Below are 17,232 nucleotides of genomic sequence, written 5' to 3' on the forward strand. Positions count from 1 at the left end.
AAGAAAATACTTCATAATTAACGAGCTATGTACTTCTTCGTATAACAAGTACATAGTTTGTACTATGTAAGTCAAAATACTTTGTCAGGTTTTAAGCGTGCACCAAAGGACTACTTGACCACCGTCCTGAATGTTGCGGTGGATTTCAGGTCAACCCATCACACAACTTTGTAAACTGACTTCTAAAGGAAGTGATTCATGCGTGGAGTAGCTTGAGACACTTAAGTTTTATTCAATTCCATGGAAATGAAGAAGAGAATGCCTAATGCCTGCAAAGCGTTTGCTTACTAAGCTGCATCAAACATAATTAGTACCATAGCCTGTGGCAAGATTAAGGAGGCGCTAAAGGAAACACCAGATACGCATTGCTAAAAAAGCTGTATTTACAAGTAAAAGTTACAGCATGATTAAAAGTACACTGGCTGGTAAAAGATCCAAAGATCTTGTCACACCATTAAAATTAATCAGACTTAAAAAACAAACAACACAAAACGATGATAAATTCAGTCTAAAATCAACATAGCTAAAACAAAAATTAACAAGATAAACAGAAAGAATGTTAACACTTCCACACTAAATTGGAATCGCCATTGAGGCCCAAAGCGCCGAGTTGGAGGTCACAATTGTTTGAAAAGTGACATTACTTAACATAATCAGTCAGAAAAAAAACAAGAGTGGGAGAGGAGATTCCTGGTCGACTCTAGTGGATCTTGAGGTGCAGGGAGCGGCCCAACGCGCTCAATGACGACTCCAGCGAAGCTTCCAACTTCATCGAGATGTCTTTGAGACAAACCACCTGGAAAGTAACGAGAGATCAGGGAGAGGTATCACAAAACAACAGGCGGAGACAATTTCTTTTTTCATTAAAAAAGAATTTGAGGTGGGATGTCTTCAGAGATGAGCTCCCTCGGGAGCATGTTAACTTGAAGGGTACGATTCCTAACCTACGTTATGTCCCGAACCTAATTGCAAAGGACTGGTAGGTAGGTACGCCTCAAGGATAGCATAGAAATGGTTCAAAATTTTAGGCAAACCCGAACAAGAAAGCTAGGGAGCAAAACAAACTGTTCTCCAACGGTGGACGTCCCCAACACATCGCACAAATGAGCCAGCAGATCAGCGGAGGCGGTCAATATCCCAAACGCGTTTAGAGCTCCAGAGTCGCTTAATAGGACTCGAACCGGACGTGTGACCCCACCAATGGATTGCTCTCCGAACGAGGAATCCATTGGTGGGGTCACACGTTCAATTCGAGTGCCATTTAGCGACTCGGGAGCTCAAAACGCGTCCAGAGTTTTGGCCGCCTCCACCGGTCTTCTGGCCCACAGTGCAGCGGACAGAGAAACCAACTCACCTTCAAGCGGCCTGAGGCAGCCAACTGGCCCAGGTGCTCCGACTCGATGTCTTTGACAGCACACAGGCGGAGCTCGGTCAAAGCGGGCATCCTGGTGACGTCCTTCAGCAGGCCGGCCATCACGGCGGCGGGGTAGCAGCCTCCAGTCAGGCTCAGGCAGCGCACCTCGCTGCAAATCCCTGCCGACAAAGGAGCACCAGCTTAGACACGCAACTCTAAAACTATTTCCCATTGGATGACCGAGGGGAAATCAATGTGAATTTCGGAGCACGAATCCAATGAATTGCAGTTGAATATCGATGAATTTTAGACGAATATCGACGAATTTCAGTCGAATTTCAATGAACTGCTGTTAATTTTCGATTAATTCAGTCGAAGTAAAACGAATTTTAATCCCTAATTTCTATAAATTTTAATAACTTCATACGAATTTCAGTGCATTATACATGTTTGGTGAATTGCAGTGTACATATTTGGCTGGATTATTTCCCCTTGCCTCTGACACAAAACAGAACATTAGCAAGATACTTCATGGGAAAGAAAAATGGCACTACACTCGAGGGGAAACACTTTTTCCATTCGATCATTTCACAAAATTTGAATTCATTAACCGGCAACACGCCTGTAAGCAGGCAGGATGTGTTGAAAATATGGGAGAAAACATGCATACGCTAACTCATTCCAACAATCGCGAAGGGTCACCCCTCCACTGCATTGCTGCTGCACGTTTGAGTTCTCGTCTACAATTGTGGCATCCACTCAAGGAACACTGGTAAAACTAAAGCGTAACTCCATGGTTGAGTGAAGCGTGAAGTTAAGTTTGAAGACGTTACGCTTGAAATGAAGCATACTCTAGAAATTTCCCCATGCTTTTAGATGTGGGGGGATCTTGGCGGATGAGCCTGTTACGCTTGATTTCAAGCGTAACCTGATTACGCTTGAAAATAGAGGGTAATATTACGCTTTAGTTTTACCAGTGAAAGTTGAACCCACTCAAGGTAATTCAAGTACGCCACTCACTGCTCAGCAGCTCATCCAGCAAGGCAGCCATGCGGTCCGCGGATCCCCGCATGGGGGGCGGCAACTGCAGTTCCAGCCGCTGCAGTGCCCCGAGCACGGCGTGCCCCGACAGCAGCGCCTCGCGGGTCTTCCTCGGCAGGGACGCGTTCTTGGACGGCTGCAGCGACAAGTCCCGGAGCAGCGGCAGTTGCCCGACCACGGCCAGGCCCGGCGGCGTCGGCACGGCGAGGCGGCGCAGCTGCGTGCACCGGCCGATGGCAGGCCACAGCTCGGCGGGCACCTCGGGGCACTTGTCCGAGGCCAGCAGCGCCAGCTCCGTCAGCTGGCCGCTCTTGTGGGTCAGCACGTCCAGCACCACCTGCAGCACGCCATCCAACCATCAGCATCTGGAGCCGCTCCAAAGGTCTAGCAGTGAATATGGCAAGGGGGAGGGGAGGGGGGGGGGCGTGAATTACAGTGAAGAAATCAGAGTGACTTCGGGCCAAAACTGAAAAACTTTGGAAAACAAAATAGACAATTTCCGTATTTGTGACATTTTGAAAAATATTTGGTGTACAAATTAGGCTGTCTCGGTAGTTTCCCTTGGATACCTGTAAACTTGAGCGAGGGCATACGAGCTTCGTTCGATTATGTTCCAAATCTTTTCTGACTTTTTTTTCGTAACGCACAAATAGAACGCTTTCTCAGGAAAAAGTAGGTAGACCAACTTAAAAATACGATTTTAGGAAATCCTAGGAGTCACAAAGCCAATTTGGTAATTGTGTGGAGTGTACACAGTTAAAAATCCACTGTAATATTACAACACAACATCCTATAGGGATCTTGTTAAATTACAGCAAGATAAGGCCAACCCAAATCTAGCCAAGTCAAAATCGAAGACTCGATGGAAGTGATGTTTTACAACAATCGATTCATCAGAAAACAGCACAGAGTGCTACAACATGTTTGTAATATAACAATATGTGATTAAAAAAATAATTAGCAAAAAATGTCGTTAATTTACAACATTTACTAACAGTGTAGAGAGAGAAACAAAGTTGTGCAAAAGGGATAGGGGGTGGCTCAGGGGTGACTACCAACGGCAGTAACAGCAATGTGGTCAATGTGCCACCCGTTTAAATATTTCGTTGGGCAGATAACAGAACGGGGAGCGATGACTGCACGGTGTACCCACCTCCTTCCAGTGCTTGTAGTCCTGCACGGTGGGGAAGTGGAAAGTGAAGGACACCAGGGAGGGGCATCCCTTGCCCAGCTCCTTGTCGTAGCCGCCGTGCGCCCCCTTGTGCAGCTCGTACGTCAGGTCCAGGTGGGTCAGCAGGTCCATCTTGCCGACTTCCTTGATGGCGACGTGGAGCTGTCCGCGCTCGCGACCGAACTGGCTGAACCAGGTGCCCAGGCGCAGCTTGAGCCTCTCCAGCTTCGGGCCCCATCTGCGCAAGAACAGTTGAAGAGCAGTTTGAAATTAAAAATTTTTTTGCAGGAGCGCCATGAGGGACAATATTTCTTTTTTGAGCTGAAGTATTCACAAAACTGTACGTATCTCATTTAAGTACAAATTTGAACATAACTTAAGTATGCACAAAAGACGGCCGTAGTTATGGACATGAAGTTCATAAGCATTTTGAGTGTACATGGTAATTGAGTGTGAACATATTACATGAACTTTACATTTCTCAAAGAATTAATAATTAATAATTGATGAATAAAGTAACGACAATCTATTAACTTCATTTATATATTTATCCCACTTTATCTGGGAAATTACTCATGCTGAATTTAAAAATAGTTATTCTTGCCTAAACGAATTCGTACTTGACGATCAAACATAGTCAGTAACCGGCTGAACGAGCTCACTCTCAATCATTTCCACAAGCGATGAGAAGAAAGTTTTACAGTGGGTAGTGGGTCACCAATCGAAGATTTCGGACTTAAAAGTGCGTAATGAAACTGCAAAGTACAACGCTACTTACTTCTCCAGCAGTCCGATCTTGGCACAGCCGTCCCGCTCCACGCGGATGTCGAGCTGCCTGGCCGGGCAGTCCATGCAGTCGAGGCGCTCCCACGCGTCCCACACTGCCTCGTCGTGCTCGAAGCCCCAGTCGTCGGCCGTGGCCAGGCCGCTCATGTCCAGCAAGCGCAGCTGCGGCGCGCGCTCCAGCAGCCACACCTGGAAACAGGCACCGCGGGGTTGGAGAACCAAATGTGTAGCACCACTTACCCTGAGAAAACGTTACACACTATTTCAGGCCTTACGAAACAAAGCAGTTTCCTATAACAAAGTATTTTGAGCATACATAAGCTTACAAGCAAAATACATAGTAATTTACGAACTATTTCTTCGTATGACGAAGTAAATTAGTTTGTACTTATGTATGCTCAAAATACTCAGATGGGGAGGGGGGAGGGACAGGGAGACTCATCCCTAGTTGTATCATAGAATTGACTAGAATGGGCTTTTTATCTGCAATAGTTTTCAAGAAATGAATAAAAATATTTTTTTTCTTCGAAAGTTTGTTTAAAAAAACTGTTGTAATTTTTTTACATTTTTTATTCTTGAAAACTATTGCAGATAAAAAGCCCCTTCTAGTCAATTCTTTGACACTACTAGGGATGAGTCTCCCTGATTTTCCCCCCCCAGAGATCTAAGCAAGTATGGGAACAAAATCTTACGAGAACCAAAATTTTAAACGTTTTGACTGAATTTCCAAAAAATGTCCAAAGTCACTTCACTTCAAGCCGAAATGAAGCTTACTCAATTATCTAATAGGGTTTTAACACAGAAGTTGTAAAACCTTGATCCGTCTACATCAAATTTTTTTTTACAAAGTGCTTTTAACATGGATGAGCCCCCTAAAGCTTGTATGCTCGAAATACTTTGTAAGGTTTTAAGGGTGTACAAAATTGAACATCATCATCCCGTGCTCAACTTACCTGCTTCTTGCAGGTCGATGACGTCATCACCACGTCCGCGTGCCGCCACGCCTCGGGTCGCGCTGTCAGCTTCCTCCAGCGGCGACACACCCGCGCCGCCCTCAGCAGGTCCTCGACGGGCAGCCAGGACAGAATCTGCAGCAGCACGGCGTCCGGCAGCACGGCCAAGGACGGCCTAGGCGAACAAAAACTGCATTCACTCTCTGTGTCTTACGAAGAAATTTTCCAGAGAGGGCAACCACATACAAGTTTTTTGTGCAGAATTCCTGCAGAGAATTTGAGCGGGGTATTGGCGCTTGGCGCGAAAGTTCAAGGTGCGAACTTGCACTGTGGATACACACTCACTGAGAAAACCTTACCAACTATTTTCGACCTCACAAAGAGACGTAGCTCGTCATGACAAAATACTTTAGTGTTTTGAGCAGACATAGGCTTGAATTTGCTAACTATTTCTTCGTCTGACAAACAACTGAATGAGTTGATACTCACTGTTAAAAAATTTTGCTGAAAATTCAGACTTTTTTGACTGAAGTAAATATGCAGAACATCCTACTGAAAATTCAGACTAAATCCTGGTCTGAAATTTTCAGACTTACACAAGTCTTAACCTTTCAGACAGGTCGTAGTCTGAAAAATTCAGACAAAATTGTCTCAATTACTAGATTGTTTTGTCTGAAAGTGGCAGCAGAAAATTTTCCCGAAATTCGGTGAAATGATAATGTTCGCATCCGAACCTCAAAGGAGAGACGTACTCCAAGGAACCGTCTAGGTAAAAAATTGAGTGTAGGGCAATGTCCCCGATGTGAGACTCTTCCCTGCACTCATCTGGAGCTGGCATGACGCACCCTAGGGAACGACGGCACGGAGCCAACCGCGAGAGGTAACTTCAAATGTCAATTGTTAAACTCGCGCGTTTGCTACAGATATAAATTTGGTATGGGAGCGTGTGTTTCGTCATAGCCAATAGAGTAATGGCCATTTCGGGTTAAAAATATTAAAAATTTAACAGAATAAAACGTTTTTAACAACAGCAGGCTCTTTACCGACACTGGCGCCATACCTAGCGGAGAGAAAAATGCTTTCGTTTTGTCTGAAGTCCCCGAAACGGAGTCGGATTAAATTGAATGTAAGACTGATTGTGAGTTAACCCAATGTTAGGTTGGAAGAAAGTTGTCCAATTTTCTCTTATGTTTGAACATATTTCAGAAAGTAGTCTGAATCCGAAATTCAGACTCTTGAGGTCTGAAAAGTCTGACGCAAGTTCATATGAATTTTGAGAATGAGTACAAATATTAAGACACTTCGAGTCTGAACCAAGCTTTCAGACAAAGCGTTTAAGAACTAAGACAAAAACTCTGATTTTTCAGAATTAAGTCTGATTTACAGATTCAGACCGCTAAGTCTGACAAAATTGGTCTGAATTTTCAGAATTTTTTTAACAGTGCTACGTATGCGACATTTCACCACATTTTGAAGGGATTTCACGGGATTTCAACCGATTTCGCGTAAGATTTCAAGTGCACTGTTAGGTCGGAGTTAGTGGCCTGACTAAGGAAAAGGGTCCTGGCTCGTCTGACTAAGGCGAGGTTCTTAGTCAGGCCAGAGGGCCTGGCCTCGGCTACCTGCACCTCCACGGCGGCGTGGCGGAGCGTGGCGGCATGCCTGGGTGGGGGTGGTGGGGGAACCCCGACCGGCCGGGTGGAGGCCGGCAGTGCCCGGCTAGAGACTGCTCCAGGATCGCTCCCTCCTCAGCGAGCCTCGTGGCGTAGTGGTACTGTCCACTGCCTTCAAACTGTAAGAGCAAAATCAACTAAGACGGACCACTTCTTCCGGTGACCCTCTCCGATTTGCCTGATTTTTTGTAGGCTTAATAACTCACTAAAGGAGAGTCTAAAGCCAAAATATTAGGTCCGGCAAAAATTTATTGCGCGAGATATGGCCAACTATAGTTTAACTTTTGAAGAAAAACACGAATTTGGGTATTTTGGACTAATTTTACACTTTTCATAGTAGAGGGTTAAAATTTGGTCAGTTTATGTAAAATTGGCCAAGGAACAAGAATATGGCCTCAGATTTGACCTCCGACGAATACTTAAAGAGTAAACCCCCCAAAACAGCCTAAAAACACATTAAAAAAAACGTTTTTTCTTGGGGTTTCTGGGAAAAATATGTGGACAAAAATTTCCGATGATCTTATCGTGTAGAAAATGACACGATGAATCGAATGAGACCACGCGCAGATTTTTATGTCAAACCGTTTAGGAGATATAGCGGTTCAAAGTATGAAAATTTTGCCATTTATTTTTTTTAAAATGCAGGTTTTGAGCATAGTTTGACGTTTTTTGCCTCCTTGGAGCGTGTTGGTGTTCTTATCTCGTGGAAAAAGACGCGCTGAATCGAATGAGACCACGCATAGAGTTGTATCTCAAACCGTTTAGGAGATATAGTGGTTTAAAGTATGGGCACTGTAGTCCGCCCGCCCAACAGGCGTGATTGGCGGCTCTGCCTTGTCGGGTGTTTGCAGGAGCTCTCCCGTGCCCATACTTTAAACCACTATATCTCCTAAACGGTTTGAGATACAACTCTGTGCGTGGTCTCATTCGATTCAGCGCGTCTTTTCCCACGAGATAAGAACACCAACACGCACCAAGGAGGCAAAAAACGTCAAACTATGCTCAAAACCTGCATTTTTAAAAAAATAAATGGCAAAATGTCCATACTTTGAACCGCTATATCTCCTAAACGGTTTGACATAAAAATCTGCGCGTGGTCTCATTCGATTCATCGTGTCATTTTCTACAAGATAAGTTCATCGGAAATTTTTGACCACATATTTTTCCCAGAAACCCCAAGAAAAAACGGTTTTTTTGTGTGTTTTTAGGGTGTTTTGGGGGGTTTACTCTGTAAGTATTCGTCGGAGGTCAAATCTGAGGCCATATTCTTGTTCCTTGGCCAATTTTACATAAACTGACCAAATTTTAACCCTCTACTATGAAAAGTGTAAAATTAGTCCAAAATACCCAAATTCGTGTTTTTTCTTCAAAAGTTAAACTAAAGTTGGCCATATCTCGGGCAATAAATTTTTGCCGGACCTAATATTTTGGCTTTAGACTCTCCTTTAGTGAGTTTTTAAGCCTACAAACAATCAGGCAAATCGGAGAGGGTCACCGGAAGAAGTGGTCCGTCTTAGTTGATTTTGCTCTAAGCCAAGGTTCGAGTCCGATTCTACTAATTCTTTTGCGACGCCGGAGCGAGCCACCGGGACCTGTCAAACCCTCATCAACGGCCGGCTATAATCCGGCCTGACCAACCCCTGAGCCTTAGTCAGGCCACCAACACCTTAGTCAGGACGGGACCCTAACTCGACTTAGTCAGGCCACTAAACCCGACCTTACAGTGTGTACAGTGGAAAAAGAACACAAGGAAATTTGGCGGTTACAATGCTTAAACTAAAACATAACTCTACGCTGTTTTAGAACAATCTTTTGCTGCGTACAAACAACCCGGACAGTCTAAGCACTGACTACTGCGGGTCACTAGGAGGGACTTTACTGGGTCTGACTAAATCAGCAATCAAAATTGATGCTCATAAGGCTGTATACTTCAGCTGGTTTACAAACGTCTTGTTGATGAACAACGCAAGTCATGAGTAAACAAATTAAGTCATCTGCAAACAACTTTCGGTCATGCAGAAAATTAGCAACATATTTGCTGCTTAACTACAACATTACTTCCAACAGTACTGTACTGTAAGACAGTTACTACAGTAACTGCAGTAATATCCCCTTGCAATCGGTTCATCTAGTCGGGCGGGATCGCTTTAACTACCAGTGTACTTACCCGTCGTGAAGCTGCTCTTTCGGCGGTGTGCCTTCCTGAGCCCTGGCCGCCTTGCCCTTGGCAGAGGCTGCCACTGGAGCGTCCTGAGCCGCCTTGGCGCCCTTCTTCTTTCCTTTCCGCGCGCCAGCCATGGTACGCAGCACTAGTCAACTGTCGATGCTCTAGCGAGGGGCGTCCGTCTGACACGGAAACCGGGGGCAGGATGCACGTGGATCACTCACACTGTAAAGGGGACAAAACATAAGGTTGAGATCGTAGCATACGGTGAACACACACAGTGAGCCAGATGAGCGGTAGAGGAGGTAAAAACTTATGACGCGTTTTGAGCTCCACACTATGGCAAAAGGGTACGAAAAATTCTGTTAATTTTTAGCCAAGATTCTTCTTATGGCCCTCGCGTACCAATATTATCCGTAAGATAATACAGCATTCATCGTAGGACCGTACGGTCTTCTCGAACCTGGAAGACTGTATAGTTGAACGGAGAACCCTGCAAGGTCCTACGGAGAACTTCAACAAGGAGGCTACGGAGAATTACCTCAACCTGTTCACAGAACTTTCCTCAGTTTTTTGCCACAGTGTAAAGTCGCTGAATGGGACTTGAACCGATCGTGTGGCCCTACCAATGGACTGCACTCCGAACGAGAAATCCATTGGAAGCGTCACTCGTCCGCTTCAAGTCCTGTATGGCGACTCAGGAGCTCAAAACGCGTCTAGAGTTTCGACCGCCTCCACCGATCTCCTAGGAAGAATGAAAATAAAAGTCAGAAATGTGTTCCGTTGAGCAACATTTGCTGCGAATTAGTACGCGGCAGACCTTATCATCCGCGGTAGACACTTGTAACAGATACTGTCAAATACTAGTGGGTACGCTCAAATTCAGTCAGCGGTTATAGACAGTTAAAGACGAATGTCCTCACGCAGTCTAGTCGAAATACAAAGAAATTCTTGAAATAAAAAAACAGTGAAATACAAATCGACTGTCATGGAAACATGATTCCAATCCCTTGAAAATCATCTCATGGAATTCAGTGACTTTGAACATTAAAATTCAAGGTTTTCCCCCTTGGTAATATCAAACATTCATTTTCATTCTGCTTATTCCGGGACAGATTGTAACACAGAAACGGAAAGCGCACTTTCATCACCGAGTCGTGATGAGTTCGTGACACGTGAGAACTGGATTTAATAGCCGTTCATACGCCCAGTAACTAGGAAAGGTTGTAAAATCTCAAAAACCTCTCCGTCCGCCCGTTAAAAGTAACGTTACGCTGGCCCAGGCTACCCACCCACCGCTCTGCGTAACATTTCGCAAAATTTCTAAATGAACCTTACCCGACTCTCTTTTCTTTCGCTACGTTCCGTAACACTTAAGCTGATAACCGTGACGTTAGGCTGGCCAGCATCGAAAACGGCACCTGAAAAGTTTGATGGGTGTTGCTAGATTGCAATAGCATGCAAATGATAAGGACACATTTGGAGCAGGCTGATGTGTCAGTTAAGCACGCCACTTCCGTTCGTTTAGATCGTAACAGTGTGACTGTTTCTAAAATCTGCCAAACAGACATTGGAACATGAATTTAAATCATCAAAAGATACGGAAAATTCTTAACCGAACCAGCGTAACATGACGCTTGACACATGAAATATGGAATCACATTTCTTTAGACGGTAAATAGGCCTAAGGGTCATAATCGCGTAGAGAAGTGAAATTTTGAGGAACGTTCCGCTGAGGGATACGTACATGGGCGCCTCACAGCGTAAGTCTGCGGATTCCTCGTGTTACGCAGGTTTTTGTTTCTATTGTCAAACAAATGAGAGGAAAAACCAATCCGCATCGAGAAGATACGTCACTTCGTAACATACCAGCGCTGCATTTAATGAAACTCAAACCGAGACTACATTGTAATAATTGGCTGAGCGATAGCGAAGCCTGTTACTCCAGTGGGGTTGAAAAGTTTTTCCTGTCTGTCTGTTTGTCTGTCTGTCTGTCTGTCTGTCTGTGTGTCCGCACTACTCCTCCTGAACGGCTCGGCCGATCTCAATGAGATTTTGCACACTTTTTGGGTATGTCCTTGGCTCGGCACACGCGAAATTTCACTATCCTAGCTCAACTGGTTCAGTTTTTATAGCCGAAAAACACCTAAAAAACGGCGAAAAATCGAGTTTTTTGCAGGTAGATCACCTCTGTCTCCAAGAAAAGGGGGGTCTGGGGGCGGAGCCCCCCCAGCCTCGACTAGTTAAAAAAGTTACAAGGGTCAAGATCGTGCAATCTGTAGATGAAGCAACTCTATCTAGAATTAAGGGGGGTATGAAGCACGTAAGAAGTAACCGACGATGGACAAGCCAATGCCTGCCGAAGGCAGGCTAGCGCCGCAGGCCAAGGTAGGTACGCCAGGCGCGGATTGGAGGAACAGGCCGCGAGACATCGCGAAGCCTGTTACGACAAGACGCGGTCTGGCGTAAACCTACCTTGTTTATTTCCTAAGGCAACGAGAAGATCCAGCAACTGTCGAAATAGCCTTGCCCTGCAAATGCAAAGGCGATACTTAAGTCCATTTTTCGGCGATACAATTGTGTATCGCCAATAAACGGCCTTACGGAAAAGTATTGCCATCAGAACGGCGATACACAGAAGTATCGCCAAAATTTGGCGATACTTTTTGGTATTGCCACAACCACGGCATTGAACTAAGAACTTGTCCCCTTGATTTGTTCAACGTTTACTGCCACATTATGGCAATACTCCGAAGTATCGCCAAATTTTGGCGATACTTTTGTGTATCGCCGTTTTGAAGGCAATACTTTTCCATAAGGCCGTTTATGGGCGATACTTAATTGTATCGCCAAAGAAGGTACCAAAAGTATTGCCTTTGGATTTACAGTGTGGGCAAAGACGAAACTGACCCACAGTGGGCCAGAAGACCGGCGGAGGCGGCCAAAACTCTGAACGCGTTTTGAGCTCCAGAGTCGCTAAATGGGACTCGAACCGAACGTGTGACCCCACCAATGGATTCCTCGTTCGGAGATCAATCCATTGATGGTGTCACACGTTCGGTTTGAGGCCTGTTTGGCGACTCTGAAGCTTAAAACGCGTCTAGAGTTTTGGCCGCCTCCACCGGTCTTCTGGCCCACTGTGTGACCGTCGCACACTCAAAACAGATAGAAATCGTCTCGGGTCCTGTCTGTTCACGACGATAAATGCAAGCTGTTGACGAGGGACGTACGACACGACTGCAAGATACGGCATGCGAATGGTCGATCAAATGGCAGGAAGCGCCGAGATGATCGCAGTGTCTCTGCGTGCCACAGGGACGTCCATTTGACGGCACACCATAGAACCATTCCGTTGGCTCCTGTAGACGGACTACGGTGCCCAAGTTAGGTCTTAGTCCGAAACCTAGGTGCGTTCGCATCCATCGCCTGAAAAGCGCTCACAGCAAAAACGGTACCTGGTTTTCCCAGGAAGCCTGAGGTGAAGACATAGGCGACTTCCAGGGAGTTTCTGGGAAAACCAGGAACAGTTTTCACCGTATTGATGATATATAGTTAATTGTTTTATCCATGTATGACCACATTAGTTTCAGACATGCCGCTAAGATGTGCGTCGGGCGTCTTGATTTTGAAGATCCTCCTTTTAACGCTGATGAGTGGCATCTACTCTCGGTCAACAGCGCGAGTAAGTCGAGGGGTGAATCACTAGTGTACTCATGTGTACAAAATTGCCCGTACTCAATGTACTCACAAGTTTAACAAGGTAGGTTTACGCCAGACCGCGTCTTGTCGTAACAGGCTTCGCGATGTCTCGCGGCCTGTTCCTCCAATCCGCGCCTGGCGTACCTACCTTGGCCTGCGGCGCTAGCCTGCCTTCGGCAGGCATTGGCTTGTCCATCATCGGTTACTTCTTACTTGTTTCATGCTGGGGGCGGGACCCCCTTCATTCCAGATAGAGTTGCTTCATCTACAGATAACACGATCTTGACCCTTGAAACTTTTTAACTTGTTGGGACTGGGGGGCTCCGCCCCCCAGATCCCCCTTTCTATAAAACAGAAGTGATCTGCCTGCAGAAGACTCAATTTTTCGCCGTTTTTTAGGTGTTTTTCGCCTATAAAAACTAAACCACGTGAGCTACGATAGTGAAATTTCGCGTGTGCCGAGCCAAGAACATACCTAATAAGCCTGCAAAATCTCAGCCAGATCGGCCGAGCCGTTCAGGAGGAGTAGTGTACACACACAGACAGACAGACAGACAGACACACAGACAGACAGACAAAACTTTTCAACCGCACTGGAGTAACAGGCTTCGCTAACGCTCAGCCAAAAAGGGCGAAATTCTCTAGTTTTTCAACCGACTTAACATTGAGTGCCGTTAAAAACGCTAAATAAGGCCTCAAAACGATTTAAATTGTTGGCTGAGCGATAGCGAAGCCCGTTACTCTAGTGCGGTTGAAAAGTTTTGTCTGTCTGTCTGTGTGTCTGTCTGTCTGTCTGTCTGTGTGTGTACACTACTCCTCCTGAACGGCTCGGCCGATCTGGCTGAGATTTTGCAGGCTTATTAGGTATGTTCTTGGCTCGGCACACGCGAAATTTCACTATCGTAGCTCACGTGGTTTAGTTTTTATAGGCGAAAAACACCTAAAAAACGGCGAAAAATTGAGTCTTCTGCAGGCAGATCACTTCTGTTTTATAGAAAGGGGGATCTGGGGGGCGGAGCCCCCCAGTCCCAACAAGTTAAAAAGTTTCAAGGGTCAAGATCGTGTTATCTGTAGATGAAGCAACTCTATCTGGAATGAAGGGGGTCCCGCCCCCAGCATGAAACAAGTAAGAAGTAACCGATGATGGACAAGCCAATGCCTGCCGAAGGCAGGCTAGCGCCGCAGGCCAAAGGTAGGTACGCCAGGCGCGGATTGGAGGAACAGGCCGCGAGACATCGCGAAGCCTGTTACGACAAGACGCGGTCTGGCGTAAACCTACCTTGTAAAATTTATAAGTAAACCAAGGTGTCCTCACCCGCACTCAAGTGTACACCAGAACGCTGAGTGATTCACCCCTCGGAGTAAGTGCCCTGAGAGGAGAAAAAGGTCATGTTAACGTAAAGTAAGATGCTAAATGGGAAAAAAATTTGGACTCACTTAGCATTAGTGACCCCCCATGACCTTGATGTGACAAGAAGGAATTTTGAGTGAAGTGTTCTTAGTATTCTTAAAGTATACAAGACATCACAAAAATTGAGATTATAGTGATATTGAGATAAAAGATTTGGAACATGAAATTTCTTGTAGCATTAATTGTGTGAAATAAACAAAACAATTGTTTTTACGCTAAGTAACAACACATGCAGGATATAAATGAACACTTAACTTTTAATTTAAGCCTCATCCAGAGCGTCTTTTTTTCCCTTTGTTTTTTTTTCCGAATCTGTTGCTTTTGACCACCGGTCACCTTTTCGGGCATGAAACTCGTCAATGAAGGGTTAATATTTTCACGCTTAACACCTGACGGATTATTTGGAGCAAACGTGGAACAGTCTAATTTACTTTCTAATACGAAGAAATACTTCGTGAATTACGAACTATTTTCTTTGAAACCTGACGAAAGCTCAAAATACTTTTTAACATCAAGCTACTCTTTTTTCTTCATTACGATAACCTTCCAAACTTTTGAAGCCCTAAGGCTGCAATAGTTTGTAAGGTGATCAGTGTGTTGCTGCTATACAGAAGCCTAAAGCTATTCCGGTAATATACGACGTCGGGGTCTGCACGGACAAGAAGCACCACATCGAGATCTACAACGTGACCACCATCATGGACGAGTGGGGCGCAAACTACGTCACAGCCGACATTTTGTTCCGGAAAGGAATGAAAAACACATCCAAGGTACACATTAAAATAAATTGCGTACATTTCTACGAAACATGTTTAGAACCGAGGTAGGGACAAGCGGACTAAAGAACATGTTCAATATGAACGGTTGTGTATGAACGGGCACGGCAAAAGAAAGGGCCAAAGTTCTGATTTTGGCAGGTAAATTGTTGGCCTGTTTTAATTCGTATTCTTTTTTAACTTTTTCCTGCCAATGTAAAGCAATTACTTACTGCTCAGCTAGAAGAAATTTCAATTCCTGGCTAATTTTCCTACGTAAAAGCGATGGGTTGAACTTTCGCACGATACAATAATTGTTGTTCGAAGAACAATGGAACCGGACACTGGAGAATCTTAGATTTAACATAAGGGTGCACGCTTGTCATTGTCTCAACAGTTCATCCTTTCGGTGCACTGGTGAAACAAATGCATTAAAATTATGCCCTTTAAGGGCGCGTTAACGATTTACGCCCTGATAAAGCATAAATCGTAAATGCCTGAAGAAAGGGCATTAAAATTTTGCTTGAAATTCCTATACCATTTAGCCCTTCGGAAGGGCGTAAAAGAGTATTTATGCCCTTAAGGACATAATTTTTATGTCTTTGTTTTACCAGTGTGAGGTATAAATTTGAGTATTCCATCTTCAGTTCGTCGTCATCATTACGAAGTGCACAGGGGCAAAGTCGCCCAATCTGTGCGAGTATTACCTTCGCTGGGTCTGGACCGCAGCCATCTGTCGTTTGATTCCGACCAGAGGCATGATATGGAGTCCGATATACGACACGTTCGAGCCGCCGTACACCTGCCCTGTGCCGCCAGTAAGTGCACGTACGCACTAAGAAAACGCAGCTACACTCTCAGACTCGCTGTTGACTTTAAGTAAATGGTATTGACATTTAGTCAGTAGCACCCTCTAGTAATTTGTGCAACAGTAAGTACTTTTCGCTTTTGAAATTAATTTTTACACTTTTTATTAGACTTTGACCAAAAAACTCCCAAATAGTTGAATGCAGTAAATTACGCATATCTAAGAAGAAATTTAAAGGCAATAGTACCTGGTTAATGACGATGACGATTTAGACAGTAGGACCGGTAGATCGGAAATTCCTGAAGGAACTTCGAGTCTCACTTCCCGGGATATCCCAATTTATTGATCGAGGCTTAGTATGTCAGAAGACCGGTGAAGGTGGTCAAAATCTTAGACGCCTTTCAGGCTCTCGAGTCGCGTGATGAGAATAGGACCGAACGTGAGGCCCTTGCACTTCAAACGAGGAATGCTTTGGTGGGACCACACACTCAGATCACTCAGCACGTATTTGACTTTTTGATCATTTTGTCAGTATACTTAAGCACGTAATTTGTGCAACTATAATACGTACTAATCCCTCTTTTAAGAACTACTTAGGAAAATGAACTGAGAATTTTGATTTGTACATAATTTTTTAAAGGACATTGGCCATACTTACTTGACTACTAAATATTATTGCCGTTTAAACGAATACGTAATTAATGAGGAAAGAGTCAGTAACGTGCTGAGAGTGGTCGAGTCCTATTGAATGACTCTGGAGCTCAAACCGCGACTAGAGCTTTGGCCGTCGTGCCCGGTCTTCTGGCCCAGTGTGGAGGGTCTAACGCGTGCTTGCCATGCCCCAGGGACACTTCCTCGTTCGCAACGCCACCGTGGACGTGGACGCCGCCATGGCGCTGATGCCGGACAAGCTCTACAAGTACATCTGGCCCGTGGAGGTCCAGTTGTACGACGAGCACGGCGAAATGATTGTCTGCTTCGTCGCCACAGGCGAGGCCCGATACGCCAAGGGAAGCACGGGCCGTCCCAGCTAAGGCCCATGCACAGTTTGAAGTCTGCCAAGAATCGTTTCGCACTACGAAGAGAACGCAGGCTCTAAAATCTACGATAAAATGCTTGACTCCACTACCGCACTACAGCAATAAAATGCAGTATTTCCTTTGTAACCCTGTACTGTAAGACTACATTGTCATTAGTTATTTACTATTTTTTAAGTCTATTGCGTATTGACTGGTATTGACTCTTTGTCAATAGCACATGGACTTGGGGTTAATATAACGAACAAAATCTCGCATAGATGTTGAGGAGAGGAAATAGTACTGTTTATTGCTGTGTAAAAAAAACTCTTTAACAAAGGACAAGAAGTCGATAGCAGTCTGAGAGTGTGGGGTTGGCAATAATTTGATCGGTGTCTGCG

At 45.0% G+C, this 17,232-nt stretch overlaps 2 protein-coding genes across 19 annotated transcripts; one reads left to right on the forward strand and one right to left on the reverse strand.

Moving 5' to 3' along the window:
* Positions 1 to 359: 359 nt before the first annotated feature.
* Positions 360 to 12,507, reverse strand: LOC117644945. 18 transcript variants are annotated; one of them, XM_034384743.1, is made up of 9 exons: positions 12,373 to 12,507; positions 10,481 to 10,563; positions 9,146 to 9,367; positions 5,306 to 5,480; positions 4,345 to 4,541; positions 3,549 to 3,804; positions 2,375 to 2,732; positions 1,355 to 1,533; positions 360 to 796 (listed from the first exon to the last, which is right to left on the reverse strand). In XM_034384743.1, exons 3-9 carry the CDS (start codon positions 9,274 to 9,276, stop codon positions 701 to 703), a joined length of 1,392 nt encoding a protein of 463 aa, XP_034240634.1. In that variant the 5' UTR covers positions 9,277 to 9,367; positions 10,481 to 10,563; positions 12,373 to 12,507; the 3' UTR covers positions 360 to 700. The 18 variants fall into 18 exon arrangements, with proteins under 18 accessions (XP_034240634.1, XP_034240635.1, XP_034240631.1 ...); XM_034384744.1 differs by lacking the exon at positions 12,373 to 12,507 and adding an exon at positions 11,618 to 11,673; XM_034384740.1 differs by lacking the exon at positions 12,373 to 12,507 and adding an exon at positions 10,890 to 11,017.
* Positions 12,455 to 16,925, forward strand: LOC117644974. The gene is made up of 5 exons (XM_034384837.1): positions 12,455 to 12,549; positions 12,727 to 12,824; positions 14,864 to 15,022; positions 15,655 to 15,825; positions 16,661 to 16,925. Exons 2-5 carry the CDS (start codon positions 12,735 to 12,737, stop codon positions 16,847 to 16,849), a joined length of 609 nt encoding a protein of 202 aa, XP_034240728.1. The 5' UTR covers positions 12,455 to 12,549; positions 12,727 to 12,734; the 3' UTR covers positions 16,850 to 16,925.
* Positions 16,926 to 17,232: the final 307 nt, after the last annotated feature.

The sequence above is a fragment of the Thrips palmi genome, unplaced genomic scaffold, assembly GCF_012932325.1.
Source record: "Thrips palmi isolate BJ-2018 unplaced genomic scaffold, TpBJ-2018v1 HiC_scaffold_18, whole genome shotgun sequence".
In the NCBI taxonomy this organism is placed as follows: Eukaryota; Metazoa; Arthropoda; class Insecta; order Thysanoptera; family Thripidae; genus Thrips; species Thrips palmi.